Source organism: Lycorma delicatula, chromosome 4 (assembly GCF_047948215.1).
Source record: "Lycorma delicatula isolate Av1 chromosome 4, ASM4794821v1, whole genome shotgun sequence".
Classification (NCBI taxonomy): Eukaryota; Metazoa; Arthropoda; class Insecta; order Hemiptera; family Fulgoridae; genus Lycorma; species Lycorma delicatula.
The window spans coordinates 121,919,329-121,935,326 of NC_134458.1; the positions used below are offsets into that span (position 1 = coordinate 121,919,329).

General features: G+C 26.9%; 1 protein-coding gene across 1 annotated transcript; it reads left to right on the top strand.

Annotated features, from left to right (window-relative positions):
- The first annotated feature begins 3,110 nt into the window (after window positions 1–3,110).
- Ldaf1 (Lipid droplet assembly factor 1) lies at window positions 3,111–8,918 on the top strand. The gene is made up of 2 exons (XM_075362024.1): window positions 3,111–3,730; window positions 8,118–8,918. Exons 1-2 carry the CDS (start codon window positions 3,481–3,483, stop codon window positions 8,312–8,314), a joined length of 447 nt encoding a protein of 148 aa, XP_075218139.1. The 5' UTR covers window positions 3,111–3,480; the 3' UTR covers window positions 8,315–8,918.
- The last annotated feature ends 7,080 nt before the right edge of the window (window positions 8,919–15,998 follow it).

Genomic DNA, 15,998 nt, shown 5'->3' on the forward strand with positions numbered 1-15,998 from the left:
ACCAAAACTGTTAGTTACTTCTCTATTTTTACTTTAAAAGGTTTTTTTAATAAATATATATTTACACATGTGTATTATTGCAATTATTATGACATAATTACGTAAAAATATAAATATATATTACTGCCTTATAATTTACCGTATTTTTATATTTTAATTTTTAATTGTATTTTATATTACAGTTTTGCCATAAATAAAAATTTTGTTTACTTTGTTCTTTATTTTATTTATATTTTACACTAGCTACCTTTTGCATATATGCTTATTGTATTACATTACCACAGAGATTGACAGAGTAACAACACTGTCAAAACTACGTAATTAAAATAACAGTTATTTCTGTTATTAAAATAACTCTGTTATTTTTCTAGTTAAAATAGAAAAATAATAACTCATTTACCATAACATATTTTAAACCTAAACCACCTACAGTAATGGAGAAATTTTTTTAGCAGATTCTTATAACTCGTGCACAACACCAATCCACTGGTGTAGTTTTAATTTCTTTGTGATTATATAGAAACTTCTCTAAACCATTTTGATTTGCCTGTGTATATTCAAGGGCTTCATAAATTTTTAACCCATAAAAACTATAGAACAGCCAGATTGCCTTATACATTACCAGTTTATCAAACAGTTGACTATACACAATATTGCAATTTCTCAGTTTGTTTCAAGAAAAACACAATAATGTCTCTGATATTTTAAAATGACTGCAGTTTGAAGTAACCCTCAAGAATAAATGAATGCTAGATTTGGGAGATCCACATTTTCATCTGTTAACAATTTTTCATGTCTTAACACAAAAAAGAAGACATTGTTTGATAATAACTTCACACCTAACAACCACAAGGTCATATGTTGCTTACACCCAGCCATATATTTACATCAAGAAATCTAAATTTTTTATTGAAGATTAGATATATCTTTGATTACTTTGTACAGATTGTAGATTTAAGAAAACATGACTTCATAATTACAATCCTCTTTATTGTTCAAATTAAAAATAGTTTTATTATATCTGTCCTGAAACAAGTTGTTGAGAGTTTTTATTGATGCCTTATTTTTTAAATGACCATATTTAAAATAATAAATTTAAAAATTAATGTTTCACTACATTTTCATGGTCTTAAAATTCAGAGTACTTTATTTTATATCTTATCAAAATTTATTGCTTTAAATGATTACTGCAATGTAAATGTGCGTAGTGAAATGGTAGTGTCTCTGACATACAGATACTTTGTTTCTTTCTGATTTAGATACTACTATTCAAACTTTGTATTTTTCACAAACTATCAAATTTAACATTTTTGGACAATTAGAACAATAAACAGGTTTGTAATGTTTGAAACAATCTCATGTTTTCTTTTTTTACAATTTTTTTCATTCATCTTTTTATCAATCAAAATAAATGTAAACATTTTAAATTTAGAGATAATTTAACATTTTTTTAAGCGAGGCTTCTTAACGCAGGCTTCAGGATGAGGAATCCACCGAGAAAAACGAGCGCAAGCTCTAGCTGATTTTACTCACTATGCCTTTCTTTCTTTCTTTTTCCTGTTTAGCCTCCAGTAATTACCTTGCAGACAATACTTCAGAGGATGATGTATGAGTGCAAATGAAGTGTAGTCTTGTACAATCTCAGTTCGACCATTCCTGAGATGTGTGGTTAATTGAAACCCAGCCACCAAAGAACACCGGTATCCATGATGTAGTATTCAAATCCGTGTAAAAATAACTGACTTTACTAGGACTTGAAGGCTGGAACTCCTATCTTCCATACCTACTATGGCTTTCCTTTCTTTTCCTTTCATTTCCCTGTTTAGCCTCCGGTAACTACCGTTTATATAATTCTTCAGAGGATGATATATATGAGTGTAAATGAAGTGTAGTCTTGTACATTCTCAGTTCGACCATCGCTGAGATGTGTGGTTAATTGAAACTCAACCACCAAAGAACACCGGTATCCACGATCTAGTATTCAAATCCGTGACCTACTATGCCTACTGAGTGCTATGTATACTAACACTCATGTTCGGTAAGCCCGCTCTCTCTCACCCTTATACACGGCTTATATGTATATGCGTGAAATAAATATGTAAATAGATATTTTTCATAATATGTCTACTTCATTATTAGTTCATATTTCTTATTAATAAAAAAAATTATCATTTGTGTATATTGAGTGTACGTTTTTTGCACCATAAATTCATATATTGCGTAAGAAGCATCGCTTCGTCAGGTGTGCACGCACAGACGAACTCTTTTTTATTTAACCAACAAACTTAATCAGATTTATTAAATACAAAGTTTTAAAATACATTTTAACACTTTCAGCTTCTTATGTGGCCATGAAAAACATTTTTCATTAACAATGTCAATTCAATCCTTTAATAGTAAAATAAGTTTAACAGAGGATTTTTGAGGTAAAGATTCAATATTTCATCAAACGAAATATTTCGTAAAAAGAACACTTTTATTCATTACTGTATTTCTTACTTAAAGTCCTAAATATGAGCAGTTGAATTAAGATGAAAAAAAAAACTTGGTAAAATTATAAGCAGTTATAAATTTGCCAAGTTTTTTTTTACTTGTAGTAATCAGATTATTGACTTCTTTAAAGCGTTTATTTTATGTTAGTAAATATGAATGAGAATGATCTTATTAGATACAAAGATATTGAAATAATTTATTTTTGTATTTAAAAAAGACTCCAGTAATTTAAAACTGGAGTGGTGATCATAATATGTACCTACATTTTTTACTGTTATTTTGCAAAGGTTGTTTGTTGTTTCGTAATTGGATCACACAGTACTCAGAAAAATGGTCTCTATAAAAAGAATTTTCAGAAAGGTCCACAGCTGATAAACAATTAAATTGTTTTGAAAAATGGAAACTGTAATTATTCAAAATGTACAATGTTAAATGTAAGCAAGGGTTCACTTCCTCGCGATTTTATGTAGTAACATAAGGAACTATTGTTACAATCAGAACGTTTAATATGAATTTTTAACGTAACATTTTCGCGATAAAAAGAGATAATGTGATAACCTTTCGTTGTGTAAACGACCATTAAAAAAAATCCATTCGGTCTGTTATAAATTAAAAAAAGTTTATTTAAAAATTCTTGGTTACGAAATTCACACAATTATGTTTTTATGCATTATAACTGGTTTCGTTTTCGTTACTAAATACTTGTCACGAATTGCTCACCTTGACATAGTAATATTTTTTCAATAGATTTTTCTGTACTGGCTAGTTTTGTTTACGTCCATAAGCATAGTTCTGTTAGGTAGCAGCAGATTAAAATGAAAACAAATTCGTGATGTCAGAATTCGAAACGGTCTCTTACATTCATTTTCACAGTGATTGATCTTGGAATTATGTTTCAGTAGTGCTGTATAAATATGAAATTTATATTTTAAGCTTCATCATTAAAGTTTATTGTTGTTATAAATTAAGAAAAATTAGCACTTCAAAATGGCTATGTGGTCTAACCTCCAATTCAATAATTTTAAGGACAGGCTTTTTATATTTATTGAAGAAAGCATAAGAGAATATAGAATCTATGAAGGTATAGATGTAGCTGCTCTTTATTTGGAAAAACATCCAGTATTGTGTTTAGCTGTTATGGCAAGTGGGGTCGCTTGTTTTATACCTGTTGTAATATTTATGATGTTTGCAGTTGTGTCGTTTCTCATAACGTTTACAGGATTTGTTGTTATTGAAGGTATGTGTAATTTTTTAATTTACTAAAAATAGATTGATAAGATTTTCTTTATGTATAATTCATGCAACTGCCCCGTATCGACTTGCATTGGTTTCATTTCTCGTTCATCTCTTTTCTAACAAATTGGTTCTATACCGATGGTTAGCGATGCATCTTTTTTGCCCCTCAGAAAATTCGTTTCTAATTAAATATTATTAATTTACTTTTATTTCAACATTGGATAAAGTATTTAAAAACAGTTTTGGATTTTGTTGTTATTCACGTATTTAAAAAAAATTTCATCCTGAAAAGAATTGTAATAATATTACTCGTGCCCCAATTTATATATTTCTGTTACAATCTGTTATGAGAGTTTTACTTGTCATGTATAATTTAAAATGAAAAATGTGTGTTAAAGAGTCATGTTTGTGGTGGTTTTTTTTTACAACAGTTAAATAAATCCATGTATTGTCAAATCACAAATCTAAAATGATTTTAAACTATGAGCAATCCATTACTTCAAGTATAATTTGTGGAATAGGGGGGTGTGGTATGTCTGTACCTGGATTTTATATTATAAATCTTTTCATAGGGTTGAGAAACCTTTCATTACTACATATATTTAGTTATTCAACCCGCAGTATAATATTAAGTCATTCAATTATTACAGTTTGTCACTTGGGCTAAAAAAAATTATACTAGTGTTAATGTACTGGGTGTTACTCACATATGAACAGCACAGAACCTCAAAACATAACTCAAAATTGTTTTAATTATATTAGAGTATCTTAGGAATTAAACAACCAGGGAACAAAAAGAAATTTAACATAGACGTTGAAATGTTTCATCACAAATCAATAGTATTAAACGTTTCCAATTCACAAAATGAGTAAATGACCAGTGAAAATAACTACAGCTTTGTTATTAATAGATAGCATAACTTCTTGAAAACACAAGTGAATAATTGTGTAAGGTGCCTGTGAATAAAAATCTACAACAATTACATTATTTTTAGTAGTTTTTGTGAAAAGTAACTTTATTGTTGCCAGTATGTTTAAACTAACCCACCGGGTTGGTCTAGTGGTGAACGCGTCTTCCCAAATCAGCTGATTTGGAAGTCGAGAGTTCCAGCGTTCAAGTCCTAGTAAAGCCAGCTATTTTTACACGGACTTGAGTACTAGATCGTGGATACCGGTGTTCTTTGGTGGTTGGGTTTCAATTAACCACACATCTCAGGTATGGTCGAACTGAGAATGTACAAGACTACACTTCATTTACACTCATACACATCATCCTCAGTCATCCTCTGAAGTATTATCTAAACGGTAGTTGCCGGAGGCTAAACAGGAAAAGAGAGAGAGAGAGAGAGTATGTTTAAACTGGTGTGCCATGCTTTCAGTATCTATATAATCAATCAGAAAGTGAAATATTTTACAAAGGTTGGTATTATTAAAGAAAGGTATACTTAATTAGTTCCTAAGCAGATAGAATGAAAAAAATACAAAAAAATAATATCAGGAAATTATGCTTTGACATAGTAGCTCAGCATGATTATAGTTACTTATAATTCTGCCAAGTACCTAAAAGTAGATGATTATACTTCTTATACACTCCTGTCCCATTTTTGTATTATTTAGTGTTTATTTATTGTTTTTTTAGAAATGTTTTCTGATTAGGGTATCATTTTATTACATTTGGTTTTGATGTTTTTGATATTTTACCAGTAGTGAGCTACATAGTGCAAGGTCTTCAACTTAAAAGAGGTCCCATTACTCTGTAGTTATACTAAAAACATATTTTCATTAAAATGCATATAATTTGTGAAAAGTGGGTAAAATATGTGGAAGATGTTGGTACACCAGGAGTGGGGAGGATGTTTATTGCCTGCACATTTGAGTATTGCTAGTCTGTGTAGAGCAGTGGCTTTTGAACAAGGCTGCATAATCTTGTGTGTTGATGTTTGTTAAAATGTTGTTAATTGTCGAAGGATATGTATTTATGATGGAAACTTATTTACAGAAAAACCTCATATGTATGGTGGTGAAAGTTCAGGGAGAAATTTGAAAAGGAAACACCAGTGAAAAGTGTTATTCTGAAGTTAGTTAACAAATTTTGTTAACAGGTTCGGTGTTAGACCAGAAATGTGCCCAGCACAGGGCAGTTTTAACAATGCAGATTGTACAGGACATTAAAGCAGCAATTACAAGATCTCAAAAATCTTTGCAGAAACTAAGCCAGGAAAAGGACATTTCACCTGATTCAGCCCACACTGCAATGATGAGAGTGCTGAAATGTTATCCTTATCGAATGCAAGTTTCCCATGAGTTAAATAATGCTTATTATGCATTACTTCATAGCGGCAGCATTGACACTTTAGTTCAAATGTTTTTCACAGATGAAGTGTGGTGTTTCACCTTGGTGGGTATGTTTATTATCAGAACTATTGGATCTAGGATACTGAAAATCTGCACATTTTCTTTGAATCTCCCCTACACCTACAAAAAATAGGCATATGGCTTGCGATTTGCAACAGGACCACGCCACTTGCCATACAGATCGTTCTACTATGGAGTGCTATAGGATGTTTTGGATTATGGCCACCAAGATCTTGTGATCTGACTAGTCCAAACTTATTTACTTAAAAGAATTTGTTAATAGGGTAATCCATACATACACTCTGGAAGAATTAAAGACGAACATTACCAATGCTGTCCAGGAAATAGGCAGGCTACAGCTAACAAGAGTAACCAGGAACATGGACAAATGTGTTGACAAGTGCATAAAAGTGGATGAAAATCATTTTCAACACCAGTAAATTATTATATCAGTGTTTTCCAATAGGCTATTATTTATAGACTAAACCTATGATGGAGCCTCTTTTAAGTTGAGCACTGTAGTTTTCCACTATAAATCGAATGATCAGTAATGAGCTAGTAATTGAAGTGCCATTGACCTCTAGTAAATTTAATTGATTGTTAATTTTCTCCATACAATACAACAAAAGTTAGAACTATGAAGTTGTAACTTCATTACTTATGACTGATGGCTGCAGATTACTGTAATACTTGCATATGATTGATATATGACTATTTATTTAATTAGTAAAAATTTTGATTTTTTCCAAATATAATTAATGTTACATTCAATAGTGATGTTATAATTCCTTAAAGTTGTTTTGCATCCATCTTCATTGAGTGGTCTTGGTGTTATTGTTGGTTTTTTTTTTAGTTAAGAAACACATATTTAGTATTTCCAAATTCATTTGATTTGAATTGTGTTGTTTATTTAGTCTGCTATGTATCTTTATATATTTCATAATATTTGAATGTGTTAAGATGTGAGCCTCTTTTTTGCAAATTTTTAGACTGTAAGTATTGTTATTTATTCTTTGTTGAATTTATAATTTGCCTGTATTAGATGATTGGTAAATGTTGGCTTGATATTTTTATGGATTATTTTTGAGTGATCTTTTTGAAGAAGCTACTTTCAGTTTGTTTCAGTTAACAAACCGATTGACTTTATTAACTAACATACTGATTGTATTGTTTTGTTTTCTGTTTTGTAGTCTACATTGCAGCTTTTTTTAAATATCTAAGTTATTTTCTGTGAGTCCTTATGTATGTTTGCTATGTATTTTTTTCCTGTGCGAGGAATAAGTCAATAAGTGTTACTGTTTAGTCTATTTGTGTGTTCTAAGTATTTGGTTATGTTGAGTTTTTCTCTGTGATCATCAGGTATCATAGTTGTTTGATCATACTTCTTTAAGCAGACAGTTAGTGTTAGACTGGATTGTTTGAGTGTTGTAAATGAGTTTGCCAATGATAGTTGGTTTTTTATATATTTTGAAGTCAGTTGTTTTGTGTGCTGGTAATGCCAAGAAAACATATTTTTATTGTTCTTTTTAGCTTTTATTTTTAATTTGAGGTATGTCTTGTTTATGTACATTGACAATTAAATTGTTCTGCGTTACCTTAGTAAAACTAGACAGCACTTTGCACATCTTGTCAACTTGCAAATTGTGAATACAATCCTTACCTTTGAGAAGTTAATAGTTGTGATATGGCTGGACAGTTATTTGTTAATGTGATGCCTCCTCAGTGCTGTAATGTTTCACCATTCTTTTGTTTGGTTTTAATAAACAACATATTTCAGCTTGGCGATTTATAGATAATAAACCTTTATTACATGAACATGGGATGCAGCTGCTGAATCAAGAAAGCCGCACTAGATGTCTGGAGATCTTAAGAAAATCAAACAAATCTGAGAAACTGGTAGCTATCATATTCTTTAATCTCAAAGCTTAGATGCATTATTTATTAATGACGCCACTGCAAATTGTGATCGGTTAACTCAGTGTTTTTTAATGATAGAAAGCATCATATTTTTTAGTGACAATTTTTTTTTTCAGGTACCATTATTGGAATCGGCCTAGCAGCACTAATTGGATTTTTACTATCATTATTATTACTTTTATTAACGATGACTGCTATAATATCAACAGTTTACTTTACTTTTGTACAAATATTTGGCTCAACAAAAAAATGTTTACAACCGTACTATTCAACAGTTCGTAATAATAGTACTGAAAGTAATAATTCTAATTAAATGATGAATATTTTTAGTCCATACAGAAGAAATAATATAGAGTTAAAATATGCTGGTTTAAATTTTAAAAATATAATCAAATATGAAATAGTTATTAATTAAAATGATGAAATAGTTGGTTTTATTATCATTTTGTGAATTAATTTATTTTAAAATTATCATTATATATTATACAAAACCCTGTAGTACTTTGTTAATAAAAAAAAAAATAATAAAAGTTTCATTAAATTTATTATGTAATATTTATGCAGTTCAACAAGCACAGATTTTTATATTCCTGTGATTGTCAGCCAAAGATAAGCAATTTGTATTGAAATTCAATTAATTGATAAAAAATAATTAAAATATGCTTCCTATAATATAATTAAATTGTTGTATATGGAAATGTATATTTTTTAACTAGTATCTTATTTAACAGAATATTATTTCTTTCTCAGAATATTTTAATCCTCTTCAACATAATGTTTTTAAGATGATCTAGCAAAATTTTAGATATAGTTTTTTTAAATTAATATCAAAATGTTTTTCAGCTTTGCAAAAGTAGAATCTGTATTAGAGTTATTATTTTGTTATGCATAATTGCATACTAAGCACATGCCATGTAATTCGATCATCTTTTTTGTTAAAACAGTCTTATCCTAATTGCTAATTTAATGTATGTTTATTACTTCTTATATATATATATATATATATATATATATATATATATATATATATATATATATATATATATATATATATTATGTAACTTCAGCATATATTTTTTAATTATTTTACTTTGGTAATTTTTCAATATGTCAGTGCTAAATAAACACTTGTAATATCAGCAGGAAATATGATTTTTGTTTTAATGCATTATTTCATCAGTAATATGTTCTTGTGTTAGTCATTGTAAAATGCTGTTATATAATAAACTAATTACCAGAACAATGTTATTAATATTTATTTTGTCTTGAAAAATTAAAGGCAGTTCATTTTTTTACAATGTTTATGAATGAGTTAAAATGTTTTAATTGAATTTCCATAAAAAATTGTAACATTGATTAATAATTGTAAAAAATAAATAATATTTATGAATTAAAGTTTTTTTTAATGATTGTGGAAAAAAATTTAAACGTAGTGGTAGTATCTTTTGTAATCAGTAGTAAATTGTTAAAAATAAATATTTTCTTTATCTGGCCTAAATTGTAAGTTATATTTATTAAGATTTTCCGCCCATAATTTATGATATTCAGAATAAGAAAATGTAATCGGATAATAAAGCAGTTTTAAGAATATGTATTGTAATGAGTATTTATATTTTTTACTCAAAATTATGATAGTGTTCAATAAATTATGAATTATTTTACCCATATGCCTTGCATGATATATTGAAAAAATATATATTATACATTTTCATTAAACTAGAAAGGAAAAATTTATTAAAATATTTATCTTTACAGATTTTTCCTTTGCAGAGCTTTACTTACTCTTACTCTATAGCTCACCGCTAAACCTCTTGCATATTAATCACTTATTTTTATAGCCACACCCTTGTGCAGTAAAAATTTTCCTTTCTAATCAGCGACTGCTTCTTTTTATGTTCCTCAGTCATTTAATTCTCATAATGAATTCCACATATTTACACTTTAAAATGTATTTTATATTTCTTAACTGATTATCCATAATTAAATTCCTATTTCATTGTGTCAATTTTTCTCTCAAATACATTTTTTTTTTTTTAAGTGTTACAATCTTTAAATTTTACTACTGAACTGGCTTATGTGAGGATAAAACTTAGGAACTTCACGTATTACTATTTTTCATACTTATAAAAGAACTCCTGCTCAAAATATTATTCTACTTCCTTCAGTTTTTCTTTTTAATTAAATAAAACTTAATTATTAGTGGAGGTTAAAAAAAAGGTTGTGTTAATCTTTTCTGTTTACTTTAAAATTATATATGCAACTTTGCAGTATGTGAGAAAGCAGTTATCTTCAAAGTTTGTCTTCCATTAATATAATTATTTAAAATCCAAAATAGTTTTATTATTTTTTTAAATTATATTATTATTGGAAGTTAATGATTACTTTTTTCTGAAGAAAAAAGTAATCATTTTCAGTATAAGTACTGCTAGCTATTTTAAGTACTGAAAATAGCTAGAGCTTTTCCCATGTTCTCATTAAGAATAAATTTTTTTATCTGAAATTATTAGCTGCAAAATTAAAGAGTTGACATCATTTGTTAGTGTTTTTGCACAAACAGAACTTTTTCATATTTTTCTTTTTAAGTTATGATTTTAAAAGATAATTAAGTCCTTTTAAATTGTGATTAAAGGATTTAGAATAGAAAATATTTCTTGTAACAAATTTGGGTTATATTTAGCATAAAAATTTATAATCTTGAAAATATTTATAACACTTTTATTCACAGCAGTCTTTTTTTTAAAATTATATATAAAACACTAAATTAATATTAATAAAATAAAAATATCTGAATATTAGTTTTAATAAATTATAACATTTAATATTATTTTTATGTTCTTTTTACTTTGAAAATATTAATTTTTTTTATGTGGTGGATATGCTGTTTTTTTTGTTTTTTTTAAATTTGTAAATTATTGTTTTTATGTTAACTTTAAATGATTGTAAAGTGAAGTACGAAATGATTATGAACTGAAAAAAACAAAATGGAGTCTTATACTATAGCCTGATGAGAAAATATAATCTCAGTTAGGTCTAAATATAATTTATATAAAAAATTTTCTTAAGTGATGAAAAAGGTTTAAGAAAACATAATCACTTCTTGAAAAAAATTCCATTTTATCTCAAATCAAGTGACACACTAGAAATAAAAATGAGAAATCCATGAGTGCTCAAATTTTTACTTACATTTTATCTTAGTAAATAGCAATATCTTAGTGGCACTGATTTTAGTGTTGCTTAAATAAAAGTCACCATGAAATCAGCATTGGCAACTCTGTAAAGTAGCTAAATAGTCAAAAGTAGGCTCTTTTAGTCTATTTTTAATTTTAACTACAGATAATATATCACTTGTCTGATTTTCTTTATTCTTTTAATGTAAAGTGGCTTCAGATTTTTTATTACCTTAACTTTCCTTATAATGCAAGGTTATGCTTAGTCAGATTCAAGAAAGCATATTACAAGGAAGATTTTTTAAAATTATATAAGTAGGGTTATAATGGAAATTTTCCATTATTAATGGTATAATTCTTATATAATACAAAAAGTATTACATAACATGCACATCGTTTTCTCAGGGCAAATTCTCTCCTTTTAAAAATTCATTAAAATACTTAAAATCTTAAAAGAAAATTTTCTTCTCTTTTGTTGTGGGTGCACCGCTGTAGAATCATTTTCATGCAAAAACTTCTCTAATTTGTTCAATAAAAATTTGTTTGTGGTAGTCAACACTATGTGATAAGTAGTAATGTATGAACATGGATCATTATGTCAATGCTACATTTGTTTTGTTTGCTATGATTACCATATTGGAAAGACTTAACTAGAACAGCCAGAAGTTAACTTCGAACCATCATTATTACCTTAATAAAAATAATCTTGTTAATCATAAAAAATTTATGGAAAGCTATTTTATTAATTGTAAATATTTTGCACAGAATTGAATAACTAATTTAACTCCACTTATTTTAATTCACTAAGCTTTAAAAATTTTAAATAAAAACACTTTACATTTATTTAATGGTTGAATAATTCAAATATGTTTTTATTTTTAATGCTAAGTGTTTGTTATAATTTTGTTAAGCATGGTCCGTTGGTATAATTAAATGTTTGTTGCTTTAAATTAAAACTGATACTGTTGGTAATTATATATGTATAAAGCGACGTTACAAAATAAAATATATATAAATGATTACCTTATATAACAGATATACAGAGCTATACTTTATCTTTATTGGAAAATCTATAAAATGTGAAATCAAATTTTGTAGAAATTTTGAAAGTCCGAAGAGAAACTATATAAAAGTGCTTGTAAAACATTAAGTTTAGAACTGAATTCATATGTTTGAACACAAACAAAAATTAAAAGAAGTAGATAAAGTAAAAAAATTAACAAATAAAACAAGATATATATATATATATATATATATATATATATCAATTTTTTAAACATGTCCTGTGTGTTGAATTATAATTAGTATTTATAAACCACCAAATACACATATATGAAGCAAGAATGATCTTACCGTCACTCTAATAAGGCCTTTTCAAATCTTACAAATTCATCACCAGTTATTAAAATACCACAATTTGCATAAGCTACTTCTTCAACAAAGTCACTTGGTTGATGAAGTGGATTACTGCTAATGATAATTGTGGTATTTTAATAACTGATAATGAATCTGTAGGATTTGAAAAGGCCTATGAGATTGAAGGTAAGATCATTCGTGCTTTATATATGTGTATCTGGTGGTTTATAAATAATACTAATTATATATGTGTGTATACACACACACATATATATATATATTTTTTTTTTACAAATAAAGTTTTTTGAATAAAACAGTTTCTAACAAAAAGAAAACAGTATCATTTGAATTATCTGAACTCATAGTAAATTTTTTTCAGCAATAATATCCATTAAGCAATATTGTATTATTTTTTTTTTTTAGTTGTAGTTATTTTTACAGGTATTGTATTTTGGTAGAGTATTTCATTAGTGATGATCTTCGTTTCATTAATTCTTTTTTGTTATTATTTCTTTTACTGCATTCATTTATTTATGTTTAAAAACATTTTTGTGCTTTTTATTTTTTATTACTAATTCCTTGTATTTATTGATAATGTTTTTGATTGATTTAACAATTTAAATGCACTTCTAATTTTATGTTTTAGTTATTTGTAAATATTATTATTTTTCTTTTCACTTTTCATTAATTTTTATTTGTTCTTATGCATTTTTTTTTTTTGTAGCCTGTGTTAGTTGCTGTAGATCCGTATGTTTCAATTTCATTTTCTTCATTGATTGCAGTGGAAATTATATCAATTTTTTTTGTATTTATAAATCTTTATCTGTTTTCATAAAAATGTCAGTATCAGCTTAAAAAAAGTTTCTTCAATAAATATGTCTGGATAATTTTGTTAAATAGATGTTCAATATATGTAATTTTAAAAAAATTGTTTTATGAAAAGAATTGCTCAAACCCATACTCTTTGTGGGTCACATTATAAGAAATGTTGTTTAGTATATTTTGAATTTAAAGCTAATAACATACAGTACAATTTCAGCAGTACGTGTCTATTTTGTACCTAATTGAATAAAATATCAATAATGAAAATTGTGATACTGACTGCTTTAATATTTTGTTCTTTATATGAGCACTTTCATAAAGTGCTACAATTTTTATTAAGCTATGATGCTTAATTACAAATTCATTATCATTAACTGAATAAATTATAAGCTGAAGAAACAAATAAATTGCATAATTAGAACAAAATCTGATAATTGTATGCTGTTATTTATAAGTTTAGCTGTTTTCTATGAGTTTTAACTGCAGTAAAGATGCTGAAATGTTATCTTGTTATAAGATTCTATTAAGTTTTCTGTGTTACCAGTCATGAGATTGAAGGTTAAGAAATCATCCATCAAGTAAGGTTTTTATTAATATATATTTTACTATAGTACTTCACTACTGCTACCTTACATTCCCGAACCATGACAGTGTTTAGATAAAAATTGTCCCAAGCTTGAGATTAATCAATGATGCAGTAATTTATTTATTTCTACAGTAATATCAGGCTGACGCTCAGTAACGGTTTCTGATTTGTTTTGATAACAAATTTTTGTAGCGCATGAAAAATTGCAAGCGTTACTGGAACTCAAACTTGGAACTTCTGGATGGAAGTCAGAGATACTGCTATTCCATCACAAAGATTGACACTATATAATATGTCGTTATTGCCAAGAACAGTAAGTGCTTGGTAAATTAGGTTATTAATTTACATTTTCTTGGTTAACGGAAACATCATGTCTGTTACATATTACTTTCAGCGCCTTAGGTCCTCGAATCATTTAGATGTTAAACTCCCTGTGATTTTTTAAAAACCCACTTTGTATAATTTATAAGAAAACACTGAACAGTTGAATTTAATTTAAATTAAGTATGGTATATCAGAAAATTTTAACTGATAAATAATCTTTAATTTTAATTAGAACCAACAAAAAAAAAAAAACTGTATCCTGTTAAAAATAAATACAAAAAAAGTTCATTAAGTATTCAGATTGTAAAAGAATTAAAATTGGTTTTGGAATGGTATAAATAAATTAATCGGTAATGTTAGAATAGCTAATGTACTCACTAAACTGTGTGAAATTTTGATGTTTGTAACTTAATGTATTGTTCCTGCAATGATTAGTTGTTATTGTTCTTCTTAATTTAGAAGATAATTACCATAACATGTATAATATGTGTGTATTGTACATTTATGTGTACTTTATATATTGTGAATACTTATTTGTTTGTATATATCTTATTTTCTTGTATTTATATAAATTAGGTTTTGCTGGACTTATTTTCTTTTTAAATAATTTATATAATTATATTTCATTTTGAGTTTGGAACTGATAATTTAAGTCTGATTCTTATTTAAAGTAGACAGAGTTTAATATGATTATTAGTCTCACTGTACAACTAGAAATAAAATAAGCAAAACAACTTAATTTAATGATATTGATATGTGTTGCACTAATAATTTTCAAAGCGATAAAGATACAGTCTGCGAATAACACAGTGGTTCTATGTCAGTTCCAAATTTAAGTGGAGTGGATGTTATACTTAAAATAATTTTGTAGGATAAAATTTTGACTGATTATAGTAATTGTATTATAAAGATAAACATTACTAATTTCTGAAAATTATATTTATTTATAATTACCATTATTGTTAAATAAAAAGTCAAATGGTGTAAATAATTTTATAACAATTTATTCCAATTATATTATTTACTTATATTTTTTAAGTTTATTGTGGTAATATTTGTATAAAAGGATAGTTTTATTTTTATATACTTATTTGAAAACAGTGTAATTATTTTGGCTTTTCTGTTTTCCTTATTTAATAAAATTTTGTAATGTAGTTATCAAGTTAATATTGAATTGTAAGTTAATATACTTGTATTTTAATTATTTTGTCAATAAAAATATTAATTTCTTTTTTACTGGTAAGCTTTTCATTTGTTGTTAAATTTAGATCTATATTTTATAAGCGGGATTGATTGTTATGGTCACTAAGCAGTGATATTGCATCTAGTGTTATTCAGTAATCTATGGGAACCAATTTATTTAAATGTGGCTTTGGCCATTGTCATTTTAGCCTTTAATTTCTGGGGGTGTTACTTTATGAGAATTCCAGGTGTTGCAGACTATCTTGCTGGAATGTAGTTCTCTCATATATATATTTTTTTTATTAATTTCAAAATAAAGTGAAGTTATTTAGTTATGTAGAGTACATAGGTTTTGTGGAAAACAAGCTTCTCTGTATTGCGCTACAGTCAATTACCATATCAATAGTATCATTAATGACCACTACAACCATGAGATAAATTAATTAAAACTTTTATACCAGCAACAGTTTTCACTTGGTGTTTGTATAACTTAGTTACTTTAAGCTTATGTTTATATTGTAATGTTAATATGTTCTATGGTGTGTTATTGTGTTTGCAAA